Source organism: Saccopteryx leptura, chromosome 13 (assembly GCF_036850995.1).
Source record: "Saccopteryx leptura isolate mSacLep1 chromosome 13, mSacLep1_pri_phased_curated, whole genome shotgun sequence".
Classification (NCBI taxonomy): domain Eukaryota; kingdom Metazoa; phylum Chordata; class Mammalia; order Chiroptera; family Emballonuridae; genus Saccopteryx; species Saccopteryx leptura.
The window spans coordinates 15,662,112-15,688,020 of NC_089515.1; the positions used below are offsets into that span (position 1 = coordinate 15,662,112).

Genomic DNA, 25,909 nt, shown 5'->3' on the forward strand with positions numbered 1-25,909 from the left:
CGCAGAGTCCCCCACCGAATTTCCATCCCTGCAAGTGCTCTTTATAAATGTGTATAACAATAGCCTAGAGGAAAAGTACAAGTCAGCTGCCAAAGGAGGGGGTGTCTGCCTCAGTCAGCTCGGATTGCAGAGGTGGGGGTCAGAGGAGGCGGGAGGGCAGCACTGGCGATGGGCTTCCCCCCAACCCCCCCATCTCATTGCTTATAATTAGTGAGAGAAATTTGAGCTACTGCCAATGTCTGCGGACCTTGAATATTATAAGGCCAACGTGGCGTCAAATATCTTAACATTCATAAGTGTTATGGGCTGTAAATAAAGCCTGTGGATTTATGACCCGGTGGCGCTTGCCAGCAAAGGACTGGGGCACATTTCTTTCAGCAGACCTGTCGAGGTGCAAGTTTGCCTTTGGTTGTAAAATTAACCATTTCCTTCACAAATGTGCTCAATTATAAGTCAGAGCTGAAGATTTACTTACACGGTCACCAATATTCACTCCCAGAAGAAACTCAGATGTCCCCGTTGCACCCCCACCCCCCGCAAAAATCAAAGCCTCCCAGAATCTGATGTGACCCCTCCTTTTCAAAACCCCTGTACTGTGTCACCTCCAAACAGTTATAAATGCGGTTAAAGATATTATCTAATTCCACTTACCAAGACTAAAAAGCTTACAACCTACTTCCTTGGAAAGTGCTTATTTATTTGGCAAGTCAATGGTTTAAAAAAAAAAAAAAAAAAAAAAGAAGTAAATCACTCCTTGTCTAAAGTCTGGTCCCTTCCCCCAATATAATGTCATCTACTTCCTGTGCAGGAGAGAGCCTTTGCTAAATCCAGGTTGTCCCATACTTAACTGCCAATAAACCAACTTCCACATAACTTCCAGACAGCTGGGGGAAAAGGTCCTCAGGAGTTTTAGTCATGGTCCAGAAACACGCGTCCGCACAAAAATTTGCAGCTGTCCTTTCTGTCCAGTACATTTTTAATGTGATTCGGCGGGGCCCCTGTTGTGAAGCATCTGACAAAATGTGAAATCCTCTTAGATACCTCCTAGCTGGCCCACTGTGCTCGCATGAGAGAGGGGCACCAGGATTCCCCAACCAAGAACTCCAGGCACTCTCTGCAAGCACACAGGCACCTCGTGGTATGGAGAGGGCCATTCGAAACCTGGAAGGACTTCCTACTGCAATCTTTAAAAGCACAGCCTCTGGTGCAACTATTAAAATGCAAGTTCGCTAAAGCAAATATTTTTGCGATGCTCACAGAACAGGCTTCTTGATCTGCCAACCCCCCCACCCTGGACACCTTCCTGTAACTTTTTCACAGCTTGCTAAGAAACAGAAAGCTGACCAGCTTCCAGCAGGGGCTCCAAATGAAATCCATATCAGTAAAATTCAAATCGACGTGCAAAACTCCTCCACAAGAACCAGGACTGCCTCCCTCTAAATCTTGTCTCAGTCAGATAGGGGGCATCAGCGAAAGCTACTTCCCTTTAGCCGTCAAAAGTTTCCAAAAACACTTCTTCCAGAGAAGCACTTTAGGCTCCCAACTGCTTAATAGTTTGTTTCTGGGGTTTCAGAAAGCTTTAAATTCAACAAACGGCAAAGCGCTGGCATATTAAATTTATAATCATTAAAATATGACTTACTGGGTGAGTGTTGAACCCATAATCCATACTGCAGACATTAAACCCCAACCTATAAAGATTAGCACAGAATTAATACTGTGGCGGTCAGATTGAAATCTAAACATGTTCAACCATAAATATTTCAGAAGGAGATGAAAAACAATTAGCATAAATACCAAAGAAGGGCAAGAACACCTGTTCTTTTTCAGGGTGATAAGCATTTTATTGTTCTCTATTTAAAATGTAATGACCTGTGTAATTACAGTAATATTACATTGTTATGTAGGGGCTTGGAATGTCACACTTAGAAAAGTGTTGTCAAAACAATTGGGGGTGAAGGTGGGGGGTGGGAGGACAACAGGGAAGGACCACCATTAACCCTTCACACTCCAAGGTCTTGCTCTTTTGTATTAGAAAGGATTATGTTGTTTGAGTGGGAAGAAAACATCCATTTTTCACGAGGCAGAAAGAGAAGTTGCCCGGCTAAATAGAACCCCAGTGAATAGGCCCCTCTTGGTTTTTTTTAAATGCTGGATTCCAAGTTCAAAAATAAATTCAAGATGCTGCTTATTTATCTGTTCAAACTAGTAGCCAACAGCTCAGTTGAAAAGCAAATAACTTTGGATAAAAGATGCAAGAACTCTAACAATCAAATCCTGAAAAAGAAATTTCAAACCTAACTGGAATTTTGACCACACCATATTCCCCTCTCTGGTTTGGCAGGAGGGAAAAAGAAATGTAACACTACTTTTTCCTATCAACTTTAATATGGTAACAGTATTCTTATCTTTAACATACAAATGTTACCACAATTCTAATATTTGCAGTTCCATCCCTTCCCATCTACTTAACTAGATCTCTCTCCTTAATGCGTTTTTGTATTCGAATCTGTCTTTTTAAAAGCCGTTCCTATTACTGTATCAAAGACTAAATTAATGTTATGCAGAAATCTTTGTCGTTTTAAAATAAAATTACTACTATCAAGCTTTATGGCGTCTTCAGCAATTAAAGCATTATTCTTGAGATAATGTATTATTCATCATAAGCCGATTTAATGATACTCCTTAATTCTTTACATTCTTAAAGAGAAGAACAGAAATCAGGGCTTGAAAGAGTTGGCTTTTTAAAGGATGCAGCTGCTTACAGGTACACTCACAGCAACAGAAAAATGTAGCAAAAACACCACCAACAAGGGGGGTCGGGATGTGAATTAAGCATTTGGCTAATTTGTCTTTACACCTTGCCCTCCAAAACACCCTCTACGAAGCACTAAGAATGTCAGATAGGCATGAAAAGACCGCTGTCTTGCCTATAGATTCCTCCGGCAGCTGTATCAAATCTGGAATTGCAAGCTGGCCCCTCTGATCGAAGACGTCAGGAGTGACACACAACAGCCTCACGTCCTCATTTCTACTGCTCAGCTGCCCAGCCTACATAAATAACTTTAATTTTGGAGCACATAATCTAACCTAGGTAACAGATAGGAAGGCAGAAGGGGACATGCACACAAATATGTCAGTTGGTGTTTGACATGCAAATAGTGAAAACTGCCTACTGAGTTCAGAAATGTCTTCTCAGCCTCAATCTGATGTCACAGCACAAGGCCACCGCTAGGTCCACAATTAAAAACAGACTCCATCTATCCCTATAATGCCCACAAAGGGGTCCGATGGTTGAGAGCCTTCCTCTCGCACGGGAAATCGTTTATTTGACTCCAACAACTTCCCTGTTTCCTAATTGCAGCACAACAAACTGCTCAAGTTTTCGGAAATAGTATGGCGAGATCGCCAGCAATCACAGACCGAGAGTTTCCAAAGAATCAAAAAAGACTCCAAGCCCTGCCATTCACGCTCAATATTCAGATGGCCTTTCAGATGACCAAGTGGACTTTAAAATAATACCATCCTAGGGGGGAGGGCGGGAGAGTAAGAAATTCTCATGATTACTTTGGAATGTTGCTTGGTCGGGTTGGTGAGTGTACACAAACCATCAGGTTCTGAGCCGACAGCTCCCTAGTTAAGATGCCCTCAAGCTCCCAAGAAAAATACAAAGTAACAAGGCTGTGCTTCCCCCCCCCCCCCCCCACAGCCCGGGCCCAGCAGCCTGAAAGAGCTGGCCCTGCAGGAAGAGGTCGGGCTGAATCTCTCTCCCCAGCTTCCCAAGCATGCCGAATCCTGAGCGCAGTGGAGGGGGGAATAATTCTGTCTCTTTCCTGGCTGTAAAAAATAACCAGTCTAGCATGCCCTTGCCATTTTTGCCAGGGCCCAAAAAACAAGTCAAACCTGATAGTTAATATTTCAATGCTTAAAAACACTTGTAGATCTGATCACTCCCGTCCGGCAAGCCCTCGGCCATTAGCACCGAATCCACGGCTGCTGAACAGTGAGTGCATTATTTCAAATGGCTACCTCCAGTTACCGAAAAAGAAAAAACAAAAGTTGTGTGTGTGTGTGTGTGTGTGTGTGTGTGTGTGTGTGTGTGTGTGAGTAAATAAGAGGTAGGGGAACCAAACCAGAGAAGGCACAAATGACAATTCCGGGAAACCGGGCACAAACGACTAGAGACTGAGTCAAGAGATTCTCAATTCAGTCATTTTCGAGGGTGGGGGGGAAGGAGTTCAGGGCACAGGCAGGGGGCAGAGGCCGGTCTGGGATGGGGATGAGTCTTATTAACAAATGTCAGCGATGGGAGCAGAACGCAGGCTACGAGAAGCGGCCCAGAAGCCTGGCACCCCGCGCCACCCTGGGGCCCCCAAAGTTGGGAGGCCCACGATGCGACCAGCAACCTACTCCCTTGAAGGAGAGGGGCCCTTGGTCTCCCCTCTGCACCCCCTTGGGGTATGCACATTGCGGCGTCTATCTCTCCTTCCCCCAGGGCCCACTGAGCTGGCCAGCGAAGACCCGGCTCTAAGCCCCAAGGCATCAAAATTCCCTAGAAATACATCAAGTCCGCTCGGAGGAGGCCATCCCGGCTGCCCACAAACCCAGAACCACGGCCACAGGGGCCTCCCTACTCCGCGCGGCCCGGGAGATCCCGCAGCCAGTGCGCCGGGCAGCCAAGCCCGCCAAGGCGCCCTAGGCGCTCGCGGCCCTGCGGGGTGGCCCAAAGAGAGGAAACCCAGAGGCCAAGTGTGCATTGGGACCAGTATAGAAAGCATGACCTTCCAAGGGAAAGGGGGAGCAGGTCTCAGAGCCGGCGATCAGCACTATAAAGCTAAATAAACAACCGGCCGAAAGAGAAAGCCCAGGCGCTTCTCCAGGGCCCCGGGCTCCGCGCGCTCGCTCGCTAGTTTTCAAGTCCAACGCCTGGAGGAAAATCCACTCTCTACTCCGCGCGTCAAGCGCAGCCCAGTCACTGAGTCGCCGACAACGGCAGCCAAGGGGTTAACCGGGGAAAGCCCAAGACGCCACAGAAGAGGGAAGGAAGAGAGAGAGAAAAGAAAAGAGCCACACAGTCATCTTCCCAGGGTGAAGAAACAAACAACACCACCAAAGGGGGAGGGGGCAATCAGAGCGCAAAAAGTTCTTCTGATTTTTCTCCCCCAACAAAGCCCTGCTTGGAAAGAAAGCTCTCCCCAACATCACGAGGCAGCAAACTGAAAGCAAGAACATGGCGAAGTGCAAACAAATCCAGTCCACAAAAGGCAGAAAAGTTTGGAGAGTTTCGGGCGGCCTGGGCCACGAGCGGGGGAGGGGAAGCGGGGAGGGGAGGAGACGGGGAGGGGGAGGGAGAGGAGGGGAAAGGAGGGGGCAGGGCAGGGGCCGCATGCCGGGTTGAGCGGGCGGGGGCCGGGCGCGGAGGCACTTACGGTTCGGGCGGTGGGCGAGAGCGATCCGTTGGGGAGGTAGGGGCTCGTCAGGTCGGGGATCATGATGAAGGGGTAGCCGGGATACGGTGGCCCCTTAAAGAGCCCTCCATCTTGCCTCTTGGCCGCTAACATGGCGGGGCGGCGTGGGGACGGCGGCGGCCGCGCGGAGCGGGAGAGAGCGAGGAGAAACTTTTTAGAAAGTGGCCCAAGTAGTCAGGCGCCCCGGCCGGGCCGGCGCACCGCCGGGCCGAGCGGGGCGCGGGGCCCGGGCGCGCGGGGCGGCGGGCCCGGGGGGAGGCAGCTCCGGGCGGCTGCGGGGCGTACTCACCTTCTTCCAAACTTTCCCGGGATTTATCTCGGAAACTTTCGGAGCGAGGCGGAGGCCTTCTTTCCGCCTTCCCGGAGGGATGGAAGTGGGGAGGGCGAGGGGCAAACGCCACGCAGAGGAGGGAGAAGGGGGGAGAAAAAGAACCAGCGGGGTGGGGGGTTTGGGGGGGAGAGAAAAACAGGGTTACAAGTTTTTGCAATGGTGGCACGGCACGCACACGCCGCCCGCCCGGCCCCGCGGCGCTCCGCCGCCGCCCCCAGCCCCGATTTCTCCCCTTGAAGCAACATTTGCCAAGCCCAGGAAATAGATTAAAAACCCCACCAGCCCGAGGGGCTTTTCCTACCTCGGAATCGGAAGAGCTGTTTTGATTCGTTTCTGATTCATTGACTAGAGACGATTTGACATCAGCTAAATCCCTCTCTGCCGAGGAGTTTTCGGAGCTCTTCTCCTCCTGCTCGCCCTCGTCTTTGAAGGAAATCAGTTCGTCGTTGGCGCCTAGGTCATCTCCTCCACCGCCGTTCAGCTGCGGCATTTTTTTTCACCCACCAGCAGCAATTTTGGAAGAAAAATGAAGGAGGAAGAAAAGCCAAAAAAAAATACCCCAAAAAAGTTTTGCCCCCCAAAAAAATATTGCAAGAAAAAGACGAGTCCAAGGTGAACTTTTTTTTCAGCTTTGGGGTCTTTTTCTCCTGGGGAGGGGAAAGAGGGAGGAGGGGAGGGGAAGGGGGGGAGATCTTCTGCACGCGTGAGTTTGGGTTTCTTTTTTCTCTCGTTCCCAAGGATCCGATCAATGTGCAAAAAAATAATAAATAAAAAAGGGGGGTAAAAAAAAAAAACACCAACAACAACAAGAAGTCAGATATAAAGAGCAAAGGGGGGGGAAGCCGAAGATACAGGAGGAGCTCGTGCCGCTCGAATTTGAGTGAGTTGAAGTTAGACTGAGAGCTTTTCAGTTCAAAGGCGGCGCTGATTGACAGATAGAAAAAGGGGGATCGAAATCCGGAGGAACGGAGTAGTCTGGGAGCGGAGATTATTGACAGGGCGAGAGGAACACACTCGCTTAATGAGATGCCGGGGGGCGGGGCCGTCCCGGTGACGTGTGCATAAATAAACAGCCGGGGTGGGCGGGGCGGGGGCGGCTAACAATGATCCTTTCGGGCGCCTGGAGAGGGAGGAGGAGGTGGGGGGGGAGAGGGAGGGAGGAGTATGCAGGGAGAGAGGCCTGCGTTGAGTGTGCGACCCCGGGAGTCTGGGCGAGGGGACCGGGACTCGCTCCGGGAGGGGGGCGGCTTCAGAAAGACAATGCGGAGTGGGAGAGGAGGGGAAGGGGGTGGCGACCAAGTCTGGAATCCGAGCCGAGGAAGGCGGAAGGAAAGCCCACTTGGGGGGCGGGGATGGGGAGAGGCCCAGAAAAAGTGCAGTTTAGAAATATTAGAAATAAGTCTGAAGGAAGGGGGAAAGGAGGAGAATATTGTGGGCAAGGGGCATTATTGGGGTGGGGTGGGGGGCTTAGTGGTTAATCCAGCAGTGAAATCTGCCACCCTTGGGCGGTATGTAACAGAAGTGGTCAAAAAGAAAGATCAGCCCTCCACTTTGAGCGGGCTTGGGGAAGTGGAGGGCTGGGCAGAGTTCCTGGTCCTCTGCAGTGAAAGAAACTATTAACCCACGAGGTCTTCCCTCCCTTCTTTATTAATAGTGAATCATTTCATTAAATGCTGTCTCACTACAACAACTGTGCCAAGATGACTTTTTATCCCAAAAAAACAATCAAATACTGTAGTGTTTGTTAGGGGCATTAAAAATATCTTTAAGGAAAAAGATATGATTCTTTTAAATGTACAGTTGGGTTTTTTTTTTTAACTGACGTCGGAGGTTGTAGGAAATAAGCAAGGATTCAAAGTCCTTTCTAACTTTGGAGGTGAAAAGTTTGGGCGATAACACCACTAGAGAAAAACAAAACTGAAAGTTCACCAGCCCCTGGGATCAGAGGTGCTGGAGTCTTTTCTCCAAGGGGGTCTGAGATGCAATCCCGGAAAGACCATGTAAACTGTGGATGGCTCTGGCAGGAAATTGCTAGCCAAGTTGATGCTGGAAGACCTCAGGGAGGAGATGGAAACCTGGTTGAAGCAGGTATTTGTTGATTTTTAGGCACTGGCCTGGGGAGGAGCTTGATTTGCTTCAAAGTGGAGAACAGAATTATGTTGGGTGGAGGAGGCTTGGCTTCCCAAACACCCTGTTTGTGGATGTTGGAGTAAGAACACTCATTTTCTTGCAAGTATCCAATGAAAAGTGGACTGGAAACCCCAACATGAAAAGGGGACAAAAAGATAAGGGGAAAAAAAAGAAGAAATCAATAGAAATTAGCAAATTGTCTGTTAGGAACAGTGTTGCTCTAGAGTACATGATGTATTAAATTATCCCATCCATCTCTAAAAAAAAAAAAATCTCACCTTTTCAGCCAGCCCACGAGCACCTAAGATTTCCAAAACAAAGCAGATTTGCTATGTAATATGTAGAGAGTTTGGGATTTCAGCAAAACTGTTTTATAAGCTAAGGCCTCAGAAAGAAGATTACTAAAAATAACACCAAGATTGACAAGGCCCGTGAATTCCCCTGCAGTGGAAAAAAATCCACAAGCACATTCGCACACTAACCAGTAAGATGTAGGCAAAATAAAAATGTGATGGGGGGGGGGGGGGGTGACAGACTAGAATCACGGTGACTCCCAACTTTAATATTAATCAGAAAATCAGAAGTAGAGTGAGAAGAGCCTGAAAAGAAGTAAAACAAATGTGTACATTTAATCAGACAGGATTGAATAGGATACAAAGCACAGGACTAATTAGTCTCAGCAGGTAGGACTAACCTTCAGACTTCATAAATAAATAAGGCGGGCACAGTTTCTAAGAGGGAGAGTGGAGACAGAAAGGGGATTATTTCAAGACACCAAGTAAAAACATGAAGAATGAAATGCTTCACTGTTAAATCCATGTACAAATGGATTTAACAGTTTCCTTTTTTTTTAGGCCTTTTCACTTGGTTGCCTTTAGATTTATACGTTTAGCGAATGGCCGAAGCTTTTCACACTTGCTAATTGTCATGTGTATACTTAGTGTGCCTAAGTCTGTGTACAGCTTAGACTTTCCTAAGGCCCATTTTAAGGGCTTATTTACTTTAACTGGAACACATTTATAGTAACTCAATTTTATGGCAATTGCTTTCTCCTGTGTGGTAGTATTTTGTTTTTTAATCTAACCCCGATCTGAATTAAGTTGGATAATGAGGTCTTCTATGCCCTTTATAGGACTACCTGGATAATAAAAGCTCATAAATATACTGACTTGAAATTTTAAAGAGTGAACTTATTGTTTTTAATGTCCTGGACTGCATTTTCATCATATGTAAATAGAAGGGCTTTCTTCCGATGATCAGTTACCTCATACATTTGTGCATATCCTTATATTTCTCATTCAAAGGAAACTTTTGAATCTTTCTTTAAATCTCTGATTTAATCAAGCAATTAAAAGTTATTCCATAATAGCACATGTGCCACATTTAATTTCGTTGTCTCACACCATAAAAAGGCTTAGGGAGACCAGCAGGCTCTCAGAGGATCAATAACCCCAGAGCCTCTGAAAGGACTTCAGGTGATGTCAGGAGGGGGATAAAGAGAGGAGTTGGGCATGCGACTGCAATTGGCAAAAAGCAAGGCCACCTAGTATTTAAAAAAAAAAAAAAAAAGTTGGCTCACAAGTGGACATGTAATTTATAGATTCGGTGTGAAATTTTAACAGTTGGCATATGTCCAGGTTGAGACAACTCAGGCACTTCTTTAATAGCTTAAGGGAACTCCTCCCTCTAGATATTTTTTTTCATTGGTTTGAGAGAGAGAGAGAGAGAGAGAGGAAGGGAGAGAGAGAAACAGATATCTATTTGTTGTTCCACTTATTTACACATTCATTGGTTGATTCTTGTATGTTCCCTGACCAGGGATCTGAAATCGAACTTGCAACCTTGTCGTTGAACCCACAACACTGGCGTCAAACCCGCAACTTTGGCATATTGAGACAACACTCTAACCAACTGAGCTACCTGGCCAGGGCCTATCTCTAAATATTGATGACTCCTGGTCTGTAGCAGGAATTCTGAGAAGAGGGAGGAAACTAGATCGGTTCTGACTTTAGCCTGAACTGAGAGATTTTTGCCACGATGGTGTATGCATATCGGCAGGATGGAGGAGAAGCTGTGACCTCTTCCTTTGGAGCCTGCTCTAAGGAGCCAGCCCAGGTCCTGAACTCTAGGTAGACCGTCCCTCAGTCTCCCTTTCTTTCTCCGTCTCCTCCTCATTTGCTGCTTCTTCGCTTCTCTGTTTACTCCCCCTCTTCAGCCATCCTTCTATTAAATCTTTCTCTGTGGATGTATGTTGATGTTAGTACTACGCATAAAATTAAATGAATAAGTTACCTTTCCAGGCATACGTCCTGATCCATCCCTGGATGGATGTTCCAGTTTATATAAATCACCTTGCAGGCACGGGTTCCTCAAGGGGAGTTATGGCAGCGTGTTAGGCACCCTCTGAAAATGTGCCGAATGGAGACTGCAGAAATAGGCCATGTTACCTGTGGCCCCTTCGTCCTGCCTCACCTGGCAATTGAAGTAGTTGGACCGGATATGTATCTTCTTAGGTCCTTTTAGCATTCAGAGTCCGTGATTCCATAGTTTCTGCCCCCACCCTGATGAGTGAGATCAGCGCATCAACAAAAGAGACAACCACATTGGCAGTTTGGCTTTGGCATTTAGGAGAAGCAAGGATAGCCTGCTCAGATTTACCAGAAGTAGAGAATACATGTTGACAACCATAGTCAGCTGCCCCCAATCTCTCGGCAAGATTCCACTAAATTACCCTTGACAGCGATGTGTCCATGGGCGCGCGCATATGTGTGTGTGTGTGTGTGTGTGTGTGTGTGTGTGTGTGTGTGTGTGTGTGTGTGTATGTGTTCTGTGTGATTTCTCTTTAAAGATCCAGGCTCCAAGATGGATGATCTGTTATCCACTGTGTTGGACTTATCTATGCAGGGAGTGTGCTGACTGATGGAAGCCAAAAAAAAAAAAAAAATCTGAAAAACATAAGGAAGCTATAACATGAGGAAATGTTTAGAAGCCGAAGTCCTGATTCCACTGTGAGATTTGTTTGCTTTTTGTTCTGCGTGGGTGATGGCTCTTTATTTGGACCGTGAGGAAAGAGCTACTCCCTTCGCCAACATGGGAACGCTAAAAAGTGGACACCTGAGAGTTTTCCGTTTTAGCAGGAAGAAGAGGCAGGTAAAAAGGGCCCACTTCACAGGCTTCCTTTAAGTCCCCCCCCCCCCCTGTGATTCTGTCAAGGGATGTGGAAGGCGCACACCCTCTTCTCGAAACCCTGAGGAACACCGTTCTGTTCTGGCGTTTTTCTGCAGTGCCTGGCTTGATCACCTTGCTTCAGCTAATGACAGGTCTGGGTAATAAAGTGACAATAATGCCCGACGATCCAAGGGTTAATGGGGAGATGTATGCATTTGTACAGGGTTTCATCACCTGCCTCACGAGCTGATCCCTAGCGCTATAGGCATTTGTGACAGCCTTTCGAAAGACATCAGTCCTCCATAAATATACCTTTCCTATTGACAAGATGTCTTTTAACCCTAATCGTAATGGAAGAAGGCCAATAAATGAAACATTTACTGCATAACTTGCCTTATTTTGGGGTGGTGTACAATTCCTTTCTAGCCGTCTCTAGAAGATGTTTTCAGCCTAATTTGCTCCCTAGAAATTTCGCTTGCTACAGTTATACGTCTGTGACGTCTTATTGCCTGAAGCCAAGTCTGCATAAGAACTTTCTTAAGATATACTTATCCTAATGCCAGGCTACAGGAACCGGCTGCTTTATGCGGAATTGTTTGTGCTGCCCTGATGTACAGCACAGAGACTTCCCCATAGTCATTGCCATAGGGTAGGTCTAAATGTTTCTGAGAAGAGGGGAAAGGCAGTTTTTAAAAGTTTCATCTAGGTTGATTTGTAGAAGTCTTTAGAATTAATAATTGGGTGTGTATTTAACATATTAAAATGCCTGAGGTTTTCTTTCCTTTTTTAAAAAAAAAAAAACAGCTCCAGTGACCCCCTTCCTTTTTCATGGAACATCCTTGCCGACCCAGACCCTATTGTTATGTTCAGAAATGTCATGGATACGAAAGCCCTCTTCACAAAAACATGGACACTATTTTTTTTTTTTAATGTTTTCAATTTACTGATTGATTTAGAGAGAGTCGAAGGGAGAGACAGGGAGGGACAGAGAGAAACATCCATTTGTTGTTCCACTTATTCATGCATTCACTGATTGATCCTTGGATGTGCCCTTAGGGGTCTCAAACCCACAACCTTGGCATATGGGTGTGATACTCCAAGCCACTGAGCTACCCAGCCAGGGTAACATGGACACTTTAAATTGAGATACAAACGATGTCAGCCAGCATTGAGCAATCTCACAAGGTGGTTTTAGTCTTTTCAAGGGACAGAGCAGGTGAAATTTCAGGAGAAGACAATAGCATTATTCCCCTTTGTAATTTATCTAGGTGTGGGCTGGCACACCTGCTTCTGGCCAAAAGCATCATGGGATGGAGGAAGTGAAGGATCCAAGGAGCTCCCAGGTCCAGAGTGTGACTTTAGACTTGGACCCTGCAGAAATCCACAGCAACTTTGAGCTGCAGTCTGTCCTTGAGGAAAGACTAAATCTATGTTGATCAAATCACTTGAGACTGGATGAGAAGCAGCTCCTCCTCCCCCTGGCAAAAGTCCCCATTGTCCCTGTAAATTCCAGTGTTACTAGTGGATTCCAGTTCCTAGTGAAACACTCGTGTGGGCGGAAAGAGGGAAGGAGAATAAATGGTGAGTTCTGGGGTTGGGGGGAGTGTGGATTGCTATATAGAACACAGCCTGCAGCACGGGCTCAGCAACAAGGCTTCAGGTTGACTGTCATCTTAAGCAAACTGTGTTTCTTGGTAGCCTGAGGGCACACTGTAAATACCTAGGGCTGGAGGGGAGGCATTAATCGTTATTTCTTAAAGGTTCCAGGATGCTGAGAGTGAGAGATTGCAATGACCCAAACCCCTGTAAGAAGCACAGGTACCCTGCCCACCCATCCCATGGACACGTGGTCTTTCTCTGCGCCTGTGCACTCAGACCCTGATTCTCCCACGCTTTCTTGATGGCCTGGGTTCTTGGACATCTTCCCATGGCACAGGCACACACAGTCCTTGCTCACCCAGCCCAGGGCTCTGCTCCGTGAGAAACCCAAGTCCTGGGCCCAGCGGAACCAGCAGAGGTCCCACTCTTCTCCCTTCTCCTTCCTCTCAGTGTTCAGGGGCTGGGGGCCTTGTGAGCGATGGTGTCTATGCTCCTGGGAGACCCTTCTGAGCCCCTCTGGGCCCTGCTGCCCACCCCAGCCCCCGAAAGCAAGGGTGGCGACTCTCTGGAAACCAGATGGGGTGTTTCTTAGGGAAAGCTCCCATATGAATGTCTTTCAGACTTTTCTTTATTTTAATGTGTATTTTATTGATTTTAGCGAGAGGAAGGAAGAGAGAGGAGCATCCATCTGTTCCCGTATGTGCCTTGACCAGGGATTGAACTTGCAACCTCTGCGCTTGGGGACCATGCTCTAACCAACGGAGCTATCCAGCCAAGGCGCCTTTTCTTTGAAGGAAACTTGCACACCTCGCTGTACAAGAAGCACCTTACTATTTTATTTTTTATTTCTTTATTTAAATTTTTATTTTTCAATTACAGTTTACATGCAATATTATTTTGTATTAGTTTCAGGTATACAGCAGAGTGGTTAGATAATTATATCAGAAGCATTTTCTATGTGGTCTCCTGGCTGTTCACGTTGTTTTATTGCTGTCTACAAAATAGCAGGTACAGTAGAGTTCTTTCTTTAAAAAAAAGTACAATTGGCCCTGGCCGGTTGGCTCAGCGGTAGAGCGTCGGCCTGGCGTGTGGGGGACCCGGGTTCGATTCCCGGCCAGGGCACATAGGAGAAGTGCCCATTTGCTTCTCCACCCCCCCCCTTCCTCTCTGTCTCTCTCTTCCCCTCCCGAGGCCAAGGCTCCATTGGAGCAAAGATGGCCCGGGCGCTGGGGATGGCTCCTTGGCCTCTGCCCCGGGCGCTAGAGTGGCTCTGGTCGCGGCAGAGCAACCCCCCGGAGGGGCAGAGCATCGCCCCCTGGTGGGCAGAGCGTCGCCCCTGGTGGGCGTGCCAGGTGGATCCCGGTCGGGCGCTTGCGGGAGTCTGTCTGACTGTCTCTCCCCGTTTCCAGCTTCAGAGAAATACAAAAAAAAAAAAAAAAAGAAAGAAAAAAAAAAAAAGTACAATTGTTTGTTAAAAATACTTAACAGGACCCTGGCCAGGTGGCTCAGTCGTCAGCGCACCGAGGTCACGGGTTCAGTCCCTGGTCAGGGCACATACAAGAAGCAATCAATGAGCGCACAACTAAATAGAACAACCAGTTGATGCCTCTCTCTCTCTCTCTCTCTCTCTCTCTCTCGCTCTCGCTCTTCCGTTTCTTCTCTCTCACTCTCTCCCTTCCTCTCACTCTCTCTGAAATCAATGGAAAAATTAAAAAAAAAATTAAAATATTGTGCCAAAATACCAAGCATTTTTTTTTAGATAATAAAATTTGGGGTAATTTTTAAGTTTATTTTTACGGTTTTTCTTTACTATCTGGTTTTGTTTGGTTTTAACAACTGGGTAGAGATTATTTGCATAACCAGAGAAAAAGAATGCGCTTTTCTTTGTCTGTTTTAAGAATTAAATGCTTTGGTTTCTCGTCTCCTAGTCACATTTCCCTACTCACAATGGGGATAGGGATATTTCAAGGTAACTGTTGCTTACGTTGCATTCACTATATAATTTGAAAGCTCTGTTTGTCATATTTGCTCTCATACTTGAGTTTCAAAGCACACAAATAACAAATGACTCCATTTCCCTCCTTTCATTTAAAAGTAAGTAACAAACCCTGAGTCCCTAAAATGTGCTGGGAAACCTGCATGCAGGGGTCTTTGGGGCAGCCCCTCCCCTACAAAGCCCCTTCTCACACCTCGTTCTGCTTGCTACTCACGACACCTTGTGAGGTGGAGAAAGCAAACATAATCACCCCCATTTTACAGATAAGGGAACAGAGGCTCAGTTTTTATGGGAAACTGAGGCATCAATCACATAGCCGGGCCATGATTGAAATTCAAGGTCCTAACTCCAAATCCAGGTCTTCTTTGGCTACTTTCCAACAGACAACAGCATCACCCTCACCAGTTTTCTGTGATATTCTGATGGTATATATATAAAGAAAATTTAGGCAAAAACATAAGTATTTATAGTTTCCTTCAAAGCAAAACTCTCCCCTAGCCCTCAGCCACGTGGTGCAGTAGATTCCGTTTGGCCCCAAGGCCCGTCCATTTCTCCCCCGACTTATGCTATTTCAGGGATGCCCAGGGCTCACTCCTCAGTTTACCCCCTTCCTCACCCCTCAACCCCTCACCCCCAAACAGTGCTGGGTTTCTTTTTTTCTTTTTTCTTTTTTTTTTTTTTGTACTTTTTCTGAAGCTGGAAACAGGGAGAGACAGTCAGACAGACTCCCGCATGCGCCGGACCGGGATCCACCCGGCACGCCCACCAGGGGCGAAGCTCTGCCCACCAGGGGGCGATGCTCTGCCCCGGGGGGGGGGGGGAAGGGGGGGAGGGGGGAGGGGGGGGGGGGGGAGGCGTCGCTCTGCCGCGACCAGAGCCACTCCAGTGCCTGGGGCAGAGGCCAAGGAGCCATCCCCAGCACCCGGGCCATCTTTGCTCCAATGGAGCCTTGGCTGCGGGAGGGGAAGAGAGAGACAGAGAGGAAGGAGGGGGTGGGGGTGGAGAAGCAAATGGGCGCTTCTCCTATGTGCCCTGGCCGGGAATCGAACCCGGGTCCCCCACACGCCAGGCCGACGCTCTACCACTGAGCCAACCGGCCAGGGCCAGTGCTGGGTTTCTTAACTTGGGTGCTGTCGAACATTTGGGGATGAATGACTCGTTGTTGTGTATGACTGTCCTGTGGGGTGTCAGCCACTGAGCAGCATCTGTGGTCTCTACCCCACTAGTTGATGGTGGCACCTCCCCCCCCACAAGTTGTGACAGAAAAAATATCTCCAGAAAGTGACATATGTCCCCTTGGAGGAGGGAGCAAAATGAGCCCCGGTGGAGAGTCACTGCTCTACACCGGACTCCCTTTCTCGAAGGAGTAAGATGAACTTGTTCACCTTAGTAAGTCAGTTCTCCACTAATGAGGGACCCCATCCCCCACTAAAAACTAAGTAATGAACCCCATGCACACACAGTGTGCTCAGCCAACCAGGGGCTGTATCAGGATGGCCCTGGGCCATTTTTTCCAAACTGCCACCTTCACTCCCTATTGAGAACCTAAGCCCTGCACAGGAAGACATCTTGGTTTCACCAGAAGGGTTTATGTTACATCTTGGCTCTGCCATAGAGGAATGTGTGACCTGGGGCCCTGTCTATTAACTCATTCTGCCTCTCTTTTTTCATCTATAAAATGGGGTCATAACACCTACTGCATCTGCGTGTTATCTCGAGGATTCCGGGAGATAACAGTAGCATTGCCTTGATCACAGAGGCTTTTCCATCAGGGCAGGAGTCCTTTCTTGCCTCCCCTCTCCAGGTGGAGGGCGAATGCCAGGATTTAGCAACAGTACACCTTCGCTCTTGTCACTGTTATTCAATTCTAGCCCTCCTCCATTGTAGCTACACTATGAAAAGGAAAGGCGCCTAAGCTTATAAACAACACATCTGGAATGGTGGCCTTCAGCACCAAAAACAAGCTGGAGAGTGACAGTGAAGAGGCCAGCCCCACCCTGAGAGTCTCCCAACTACCCTCCTCTCCCTCCCCCATCCCACTCCCCCTCTCCAGGCACGTTCCTCCCACCCCAGTTAGGGCAGCACAGGACAGATTTCAAAAGCCCCAAGGCTTCATCTCAATTGTCTAGTAATTTAATAATCCAGAGCCCTTTGCAAACACTAATTAAGCAAGAGCACTATTCCCTGTGAGGGCAGCCAGCCACACTCCCAGCCCTTGGCCCTGCTTCCAAATGGGAGGCAACTGAGAGGTGGCTCCCAGGGAAAGTGGTTTGCCTGGGGCTGAAGAGGAAAGACGAGAGGAAGCTGTGTCCAGAGGGAAGAGAGGAATTCCGGGTGGAAGGACTTGGGGGACTTAGTCCAGGGAAGCTGCTTCTGGGGACTCTGGGCAGGTGAGGCTGCATTAGGCCAGGGGCTCCTCAATTCTCCCTTTCTCAGGAAGGGTGTCCGAGAACCCCTTGAGAATCTGAAGCCAGGGTAAGCCTCTCTCACCGGGAAAATGCACTCACACTTCAATTTTTGCAAATACTCTCTGGACTTCATGAGGAATACTCGTGTAAATATCAAATACAATCGTAAGAGAAGTCTTATGCCTGTTGAATCTCGTACCATTTCAGAAGCAGTTTCCAATAGGCAAGCCGTTGAGTGTGGAAGTGAACTCCGTGGGTTCTACAGTGACGGGTTTGAACCTACCCGTGCCGCCCATTTGCCGGGTTGCCTTGTTCCCAACACTTCTATTCCCTCGAGCGTAAAGTGGAGTTAGTATAATTGCTCTTATTAAAATCATTCCCATTTTTAGAGATAAAAAATTTGAGTCTTGGAAAAATTGGACCAAACTCACTTAAGTAAGTCAGGGCTATGATTTGAAACCAGAACTTCTGATTCTTTATATATCACTCAACCTCTCTATTAAAACTTTTAAAGTTTTTTGTTGAAATATATATAATATTCATGTAGTAAAATGCAAAAAATTTAAACATTTACCTTGATGAATTTTTAGAAACAGACACACCCATGTAACTACTATCTAGATCAGGGGTCCCCAAACTATGGGCCGCATGCAGCCCCCTGAGGCCATTTATCCGGTCCCCACCGCACTTCCGGAAGGGGCACCTCTTTCATTGGTGGTCAGTGAGAGGAGCATAGTTACCATTGAAATACTGGTCAGTTTGTTGATTTAAATTTACTTGTTCCTATCGCTTCTCGGCCTTTTGGCTAAGATCAAGTGTAAATTTTCTTGTTCTTTATTTTAAATATTGTATTTGTTCCCGTTTTGTTTTTTTACTTTAAAATAAGATATGTGCAGTGTGCATAGGGATTTGTTCATAGTTTTTTTTATAGTCGGCCCTCCAGCGGTCTGAGGGACAGTGAACTGGCCCCCTGTGTAAAAAGTTTGGGGACCCCTGATCTAGATCAAGATAATATATTATCAAAACCACGGAAGCCATCCTGGTGTGCCCTTTAAATCAGTGGTCCCCAACCCCCAGGCTGCGGACCGGTACCGGTCTGTGGGCCATTGGGTACCGGTCCGTAGAGAAAGAATAAATAACTTCCATTATTTCCGTTTTATTTATATTTAAGTCTGAACGATATTTTATTTTTAAAAAATGACCAGATTCCCTCTGTTACATTCGTCTAAGACTCACTCTTGACGCTTGTCTCGTAAGTTTGACAATTATATTTAAAAATACCACAGTTTTTACACTGGTCGCATAATTTTATTTTGTGCATTTATCCGTCCCACCCTAAAGGCCGGTCCGTGAAAATATTTTCTGACATTAAACCAGTCCGTGGCCCAAAAAAGGTTGGGGACCACTGCTCTAAATCAGTGGTAGTCAACCTGGTCCCTACCGCCCACTAGTGGAAGTTCCAGCTTTCATTGTGGGTGGTAGCGGAGCAACCAAAGTATAAATAAAAAGATAAATTTAACTATAGTAAGTTGTTTTATAAAGATTTATTCTGCCAAACTTAGCGAAAATCCTACATAAAGTAATTGGTAAGTAATTATTATTATATGCTTTAACTTGCTGTAACTCTGCTCTATAAATTTTATAAAGTAAAGTTACTTCCCTACTTTTATAAATCACCATTACTGTGGAACTGGTGGGCGGTTAGAAAATGTTACTACTAACAGAGATACAAAAGTGGGCGGTAGGTATAAAAAGGTTGATTACCCCTGATCTAGGATGTATTCTTTTGGTTCTAGCTTCCTTTGCTTAGCATTATCTCCATGAAAGTCAACAATGTAGCAATAGCTCTTTTTCATGACTATAAAATATTCCACTGTAGACAACAGAATGTGAATTTATAAACATATTTGTTGTATATTATAAATATACACACATAATGAATATGAATTTATTTATCCACCCTACTGCAGATGAAAACTTTGGGTTATTTTTAGACAACACTAACAGGGCTACTATAAGTATTCTTCTACATATCTTTTTCTTACTATACAAATGCATCTCTATTGGATATAGAGCTAGGAATAAAATTCCTGTGACATCAAGGTATTCATGTGTTCCTCTTTTAGCAGATGGTAGTAAATTTTTCCAAAGCTGGTGAACCAATTTATTCAAGAATTGAATAAATTTTACAGAGGGATCAAGTTGCTTTACCTGGTATTCAGTGTCCCCGTCTTATGGTGAGTGTACGGTGGTATCTCATTGTAATTTTAATTTGCATTTTCCTGATGACTAGTTCCATTCATCATCTTTTCACATGCCTATTGTCTAGTGACATATTCTTTTTACTGAAATGCCTGTTTAAGTCTTGCCCATTGAAGAAAATGGTTTGTCTGTCTTTCTCCCATTGATTTATAAAAATTCTTTATATATTCTATAATAGATTCATGTTAGCATTATATATTTTTCAGTTCTTTTGTTTTCAATCTATTCCTGTGTCTTTACACTTAAAATCATTATCTTGTAGGCATCACATAATAAGTCTTGCTTTTTATCCATTGTGACAATTTCTGCCTTTTTTTTTTTTTCTGAAGTTGGAAACGGGGAGGCAGTCAGACAGACTCCCGCATGCACCCGACCGGGATCCACCCGGCTTGCCCACCAGGGGGCAATGCTCTGCCCATCTGGGGCGTCGCTCTGCCACAATCAGAGCCATTCTAGCGCCTGAGGCAGAGGCCACAGAGCCGTCCTCAGTGCCCGGGCAAATTTTTGCTCCAATGGAGCCTTGGCTGCGGGAGGGGAAGAGAGAGACAGAGAGGAAGGAGAGGGGGAGGGGTGAAGAAGCAGATGGGCGCCTCTCCTGTGTGCCCTGGCCGGGAATCGAACCCTGGACTCCTGCACACCAGGCCGACGCTCTGCCACTGAGCAACCAGCCAGGGCCAATTTCTGCCTTTTAATTGGAGCATTTAGTCCGTTTATGTTTAATGTGAATGTTGTATGATTGGGTTTAAATTTACCATCTTGCTATTTGTTTTTGATTTGCCATACCTGTTTGTTTGTTTTTTCCTTTTCTTTTGGATTAATTGACCATTTTTATGATTTCACTTATCACCTGTGCTGGTTTATTAGCTATAACTAATTCACTAATTATTATATTATTTTGATGTTGCTGTAGGGTTTACAGTATATATATTTAACATATCACTAGTGATATTATTCCTCTATACATATGGTATAAGAACTTACAATGATATACTTCCATTTCTCCTCATCCAGACTTTGTGTTATTGTCAAATATTTTACAAATATAATGTGTATTATAAATATGTTCACATATTACAAACTTCACAATACATTATAAGTATTTTTACTTTGAACAGTCAAATACATTTGTTAAATGCTTAAATAATAAGGAAAAAGTCTCATAGTGACCCATGTAGTTAACATTTCTGGTACTCTTTATTCCTGGGTGTAGATGCAAATTTCCAACTAATGCAATTTTCCTTCTTCCTGAGGGGCTTCCTTTAATGTTTCTTATACTATGTGATGAATTCTTTCAACTTTTGTGTGTCTAAAAAAGCATTTATTTCACTTTTGTTTTTGAAAGATATTTTTGCTGAGTATAGAATTCTAAGTTGCCAGTGTAGGTTATTTCATTTTATTTTCAGTACTTTAAAGATTTGGCTCCATTGTCCTCTGCTGACTTGTATTGTTTCAGACAAGAAAAGAATTCTTCTCTCATCTTTATCTTTGTTCCTATTGTGTAGTGTCCTTTTTTTATTTTTTATCTCTGGCTGCTTTTAAATGTTTTATTTTTCTTACTGGGTTTAGGCCATTTTGTTAAGATATATCTTGATTCTGTAATTTTATTCTTGTGCTTGTGTGTGGGTTTATTGAGCTCCTTGGGCCTTTGGGTCTATTTATTTATGTATTTATTATCAAATTTGAAAACTGTTTTTTCATTATTTCTTCAAATATTTTCATTCTTTGGGGACTCTACTTCTTTCTTTTTGGACTGCTGGAAGTTGTCCTATAGTGCAATGATGCTCTGTCTATATTTTAAGGTCTTTTTTTTTAACTTGTGCTTTATGTTAAATAGTTTGTATTGCTGTTTGCAAGTCCGCAGACTATTCTTCTACAGTATGTAATCTGCTATTAGTCCTGTCTAGTGTCTTTTTCATCCTAGATAGAGTTTTCATCTCCAGAATTTCAAATAAGGTTTTCTTAATATCTGTCTTTGATGTTTCTACTTAATATGCTCAATCTTTCCTATAGCTTCTTGAATATATGGCTGTTTTAATGTCCCTGTATACTAATTCTATCATCAGTATTATTTCTGAATCAGTTTTGACTGATTGATTTCCATTCTCATTGTGGGTTGTATTGTCCAGCTTTTCCGCATGCCTGGTAACTTTTAATCACATGCTAGACATTACAAATTTTACTTTTTTTGGTACTGGATATTTTTATATTCTTATAAATATTCCAAATACTCTTGGCTTTGTTCTGAGACATAGTTAAGTTTGATTTTTCTTTTTTGAAGCCTTGTGGTGTGAGAACAGAGTAGCATTTAATTTAAAGCAAAATTTTCCCAACCACTGAGACAAAACCATTGTGAGCACTCCATCTGTGGATTATGAGGTTTTCTAGTCTGGCTGATAAGATAGGGTAAGGACTTGTTCCCTCCAAGAGCTGTTCCTTCTAATCCTTTTGGCGATTCTTCTCCTGGCCTTGGACAGTTTCTTCCCAACCACTGTGCTGATCAGCATGTGGGCAGAAGGCTCAGGGGAGACGCCCTGTGGGTCTCCAGCTCCCCCTTTGTATGGCTCTCCTCCTGGGGGTTCCGCTTTGCAAACTCTGGCCACCTTGGCCTCCCGTTCCTTCTAGTTTCTCTTCTCAACTCAGGGGAACCACCAACTCCCCATCCTTGCACACAGTCTGGAAACTCTCCAAGCAGTAAACAGGCAGTATCACAGTGCCTGTAGAGTTTGTTTCCCACCTATCGGGGACCATTGCCTGTTAATGGGTGTTTTTTTTGTTTATTTTGTTGGGGTTTTTTGGTTGTTGTATTGCAAGAGAGAGAGGGACAGACAGGGATGGACAGACAGGAAGGAAGAGAGGAGAAGCATCAACTGGTAGTTGTGGCACCTTAGTTGTTCATTGATTGCTTCTCATACATGCCTTGATTGGGGGGGGAAGCTCCAGCCTAGCCAGTGACTCCTTGCTTAAACCAGTGACCTTGGGCTTCAAGCCAGTGACATTAGGCTTCAAGGCAACGAGCAACCTTTGGGCTCAAGCCATCCACCAAGAGATCATGTCAATGAGCCCACACTCAAACCGGTGACCTCAGGATTTCGAACCTGGGTCCTCAGCATCCCAGGTTGATGCTCTATCCACTGTGCCACCACCTGGCCAGGTGAGTGATAATGTTTTAAAAACTATAGTTTCGTGTCCTTCGTGTGGCCTTTTATTTATTTATTTAAATTTCCATATTTTTTAATTTTTTTCAAATTTTATTGATTGATTTTACAGAGAGAGGAGAGGAGAGAACAAGAAGTATCAAGTCATAGTTGCTTCACTTTAGTTATTCATTGATTGCTTGTTGTATGTGCCTTGACCGGGCAAGCCCAGGGCTTTGAACCGGCAACCTCAGCGTTCCAAGACAATGCTTTATCCACCGCGCCACCACAGGTCAGGCACGTGTGGCCTTTTAGTTGTCTGAGACAGAAGGGTAAATCTGATCCCTTTACAATCTTGGTCACTAGTGGAAGTCTGCAGTCAATTCTATATATTTTAATTAAAGCATTAAAGAAAAAGATATGTCACCCATAAATTTAATTTTATAAAAATTTGAAAAATTAAATCAAGAGGCCCTGGCCGGTTGGCTCAGTGGTAGAGCGTCGGCCTGGCGTGCAGAAGTCCTGGGTTCGATTCCCGGCCAGGGCACACAGGAGAGGCACCCATCTGCTTCTCCACCCCTCCCCCTCTCCTTCCTCTCTGTCTCTCTCTTCCCCTCCCGCAGCCGAGGCTCCATTGGAGCAAAGATGGCCCGGGCGCTGGGGATGGCTCTGTGGCCTCTGCCTCAGGTGCTAGACTGGCTCTGGTCGCAACATGGCGACACCCAGGATGGGCAGAGCATCGCCCCCTGGTGGGCAGAGCGTCGCCCCTGGTGGGCGTGCCGGGTGGATCCCGGTCGGGCGCATGCGGGAGTTTGTCTGACTGTCTCTCCCCGTTTCCAGCTTCAGAAAAATACAAAAAAAAAAAAAATTAAAAAAAAATTAAATCAATAATAATATGGACTCTGAGAAGGTGTCCATGTCCTTCACCAGATGGCCAGAGGGGACCGTGACATGAAAAAGGTTAAGAACTGCTACTCAGCACCTCATCTATTAGTCATACATTTTTTAATCTCTTTTTTTTTCAGATGCACGGATTTTGCCCGGGACAGATGAGACAAGGCCTGCGCTGCTTCTGGGCCCCCGGAAGCTGGCTCCAAGCATGGTGGAGAACGTGAGCGTGGTCTCTGGAAGGCCTGGGTCCCTGAGTTTCCCCCCAGAGCAGGCCCCATGTCTCTCTCCACGTTGGTTGCGTCTCTGTTGCTTCTCTCAAAGACATCTGTAAACCTTCTGCATGCTGTAGGCAAGTGTGTCATGGAGTTTTAATTTCAGAGCAAACTGGTTGTGAAACTTTTTTCTCTCTCTCCATGCCCTTCCTGGAAACACTTCCCATCTCCTTGCAGACTCTGCCCCATTTCCCCCTCCTCCATAATTAGGGCTAAGCTTCCTGATCCTTTGCCTGGTGAAGGCATCCACTGCACACCCTAGCACATCATGTTTTGCTAATCCTGGTGCAAAGTCAGAACAGGTTGGAGGTCTCTCCTGCCTCTGATTGACAAAGGAGTTGGAGGCGGGGCCGGCTCCCACCTGGAAACTGTTCATTAGTCCTATATATTGCCTAGTATTCCAAGTCTCCCCTAACTCCTTTAGGGAGACTGGAACTACCTGGGCTGCTCTGTACAGACAAGTGAAATGAACACATTAGCCTTTGTAAGCAGGTCTGTGGGACCGAGGCAGGAGCGATTCCTTCTATAGAGATCAGCACTGATAAGGCCCCAAAACTGAGTGAACTGCTAGTCTAGCTTCAAGCCCAGAAGCATCTTTCTCTGAATCTCTCTTCTTGCCTGGGTTTAAGGGATCTTCCCCGGGGTGGGGTAGGGGTTGGGGGGTCACACAGCCATCAGCAAATCATAGCCTAGCAGGCAGGGTTCCAAAATCCAGCCTGGACATCCATGCATATTTTTTTCCCTTCAGTAAATGTACGAGCACCCACCATATCCCAGTTCTTACACTGGGCACTGAGGACAGAGTAATGAGCAAGACCAAGCTCTGCATTTCTACTTTATGTGGGGCTCGCCATCTCACTGAGACAGACACTGGCATGTGTCCGACTGGCTGACTGGCTGTCTACGTGCACACCTGCACATACAATATATCATTCTATGTATATGTTTATATGCACATGGATGTAAAATGTGACTGTGATATGATTCAGAGGTCAGGAATTAGGGGGAACTGACCTGGTCAGGGAGCTCGGGAGGTGCCCTCATGACTCCGCTGAGATCGGAGGGATGAGAAGGCCTTAATTAGGTAAAGAGGGGGAAGGTGGGTGTTGCAGGTAGAAGAGAACAGAAGATGTACAGGCTCTGGTGACTGAGGAAGCAGGCGTGTGTGCTGACTGCACTTTCCAGTGATGCCTGCTTCACTGCAGGGTACTACACAGCCCTGCTTACCACGTGACCCTGATACTCCATCGAGAAGTGCGGTCTGTGTTTCCACCCCTTGAGTTTTGGTGGGCCTGTGACTGCAGCAGAGCACGTGCCATAGACCTTCAAGATGAAATCTAAACCTGCCTGGTCCCTGGACACCTAGCCACCATGCTGTGAGGCAGCCACGCAAGCACATGGAAAGGTCCCAGGTGAAGACGCAGATGGCAAAAGGTGTCACTCTTCAGGCACGGGAATAACCCCCCCCATCAGGGGATTCCAGCCCCATCTTTGAGCTGCCACAGCTACCATAAAGTGGAGCAGAGACGAACTGCACCCACCAGGCTCTTTCTAAATTGCATAATTGTGAGCAAAATAAATATTGTCATTGTTCTAAACCACTAAGTTATCGGAGTGTTTTGCTCTGTCACTGTGGATAACGGTGTGTACCGGGCACCACGAGAAGGCCAGTGGAGAAGAGCACACACAACTCAGAGGAATCCTCTGTGAGCTGAGCATGACAAAGAAAACAGGGCTACATCTAGAACATCCCAGTAACACTAGGAAAGCCCCCCGGAGGCCTGAACTTGTCTATGGCCCACCTACTCGACCATACTTGGGGCCCTGGCTAGATCGATTGTGTAAGGTCTCAGAGATGCACTCCGGTCGTTCTTCTAGGAGCTAAGGGGAACTAGATAAAGGCACCAGTGACGTGATTCCTACCCCTTAAGGTCAGAGGCTCCGAAGAAACTTCCAATAGCTACTGTCCTTAGATTTCAGGGTCTATTTTCAAGGAGAAAATGGGGCCAGAAAAGTTAGCTTCCCGTTCTTTAATATTTTTTCTTCTATAAAAGATGGAGATATTTTCTCCCATTGACAGTCTCAACTCTTCTTACAGACTCATCTCAGTTCCGGCCTAACCCAGAACAGTTCAAAGATGGCTGAAAGTGAAGATTACACTGAAATCTGGTTCCCTTGTCTTTCCGAGCCCTGCATCCTAGTGGTGTGGTTCAGTGTCTCAGCTACTTCAGATGTAGATTTCTGCTCTAA

At 46.0% G+C, this 25,909-nt stretch overlaps 1 protein-coding gene and 1 long non-coding RNA gene across 36 annotated transcripts in view; one reads left to right on the forward strand and one right to left on the reverse strand.

The window, feature by feature from the left end:
- The window catches only part of TCF7L2 (transcription factor 7 like 2), a 200,515-nt gene extending 193,728 nt beyond the window's left edge, over nt 1-6,787 (reverse strand). For all 31 annotated transcript variants that reach the window (XM_066355854.1, XM_066355856.1, XM_066355857.1 and 28 more), the window contains exons 1-3: nt 6,101-6,787; nt 5,758-5,824; nt 5,430-5,554 (exon numbers count right to left, since the gene is read on the reverse strand). In XM_066355854.1, coding sequence (XP_066211951.1) covers nt 5,430-5,554; nt 5,758-5,824; nt 6,101-6,289 — 381 coding nt within the window. In that variant the 5' untranslated portion in view covers nt 6,290-6,787. The remainder of the gene's footprint in view (nt 1-5,429; nt 5,555-5,757; nt 5,825-6,100) is intronic.
- Nucleotides 6,788-7,695: 908 nt separating this feature from the next.
- LOC136385055 (uncharacterized) lies at nt 7,696-25,330 on the forward strand. Of its 5 annotated transcripts, XR_010747693.1 has the most exons (6): nt 7,696-7,887; nt 12,366-12,678; nt 13,355-13,509; nt 13,603-13,704; nt 19,230-19,337; nt 23,522-25,330. It is a non-coding gene; the product is annotated as an uncharacterized lncRNA (long non-coding RNA). The 5 variants fall into 5 exon arrangements; XR_010747690.1 differs by having other exon boundaries at nt 13,355-13,704; XR_010747691.1 differs by lacking the exon at nt 7,696-7,887 and adding an exon at nt 10,911-11,079 and having other exon boundaries at nt 13,355-13,704.
- The last annotated feature ends 579 nt before the right edge of the window (nt 25,331-25,909 follow it).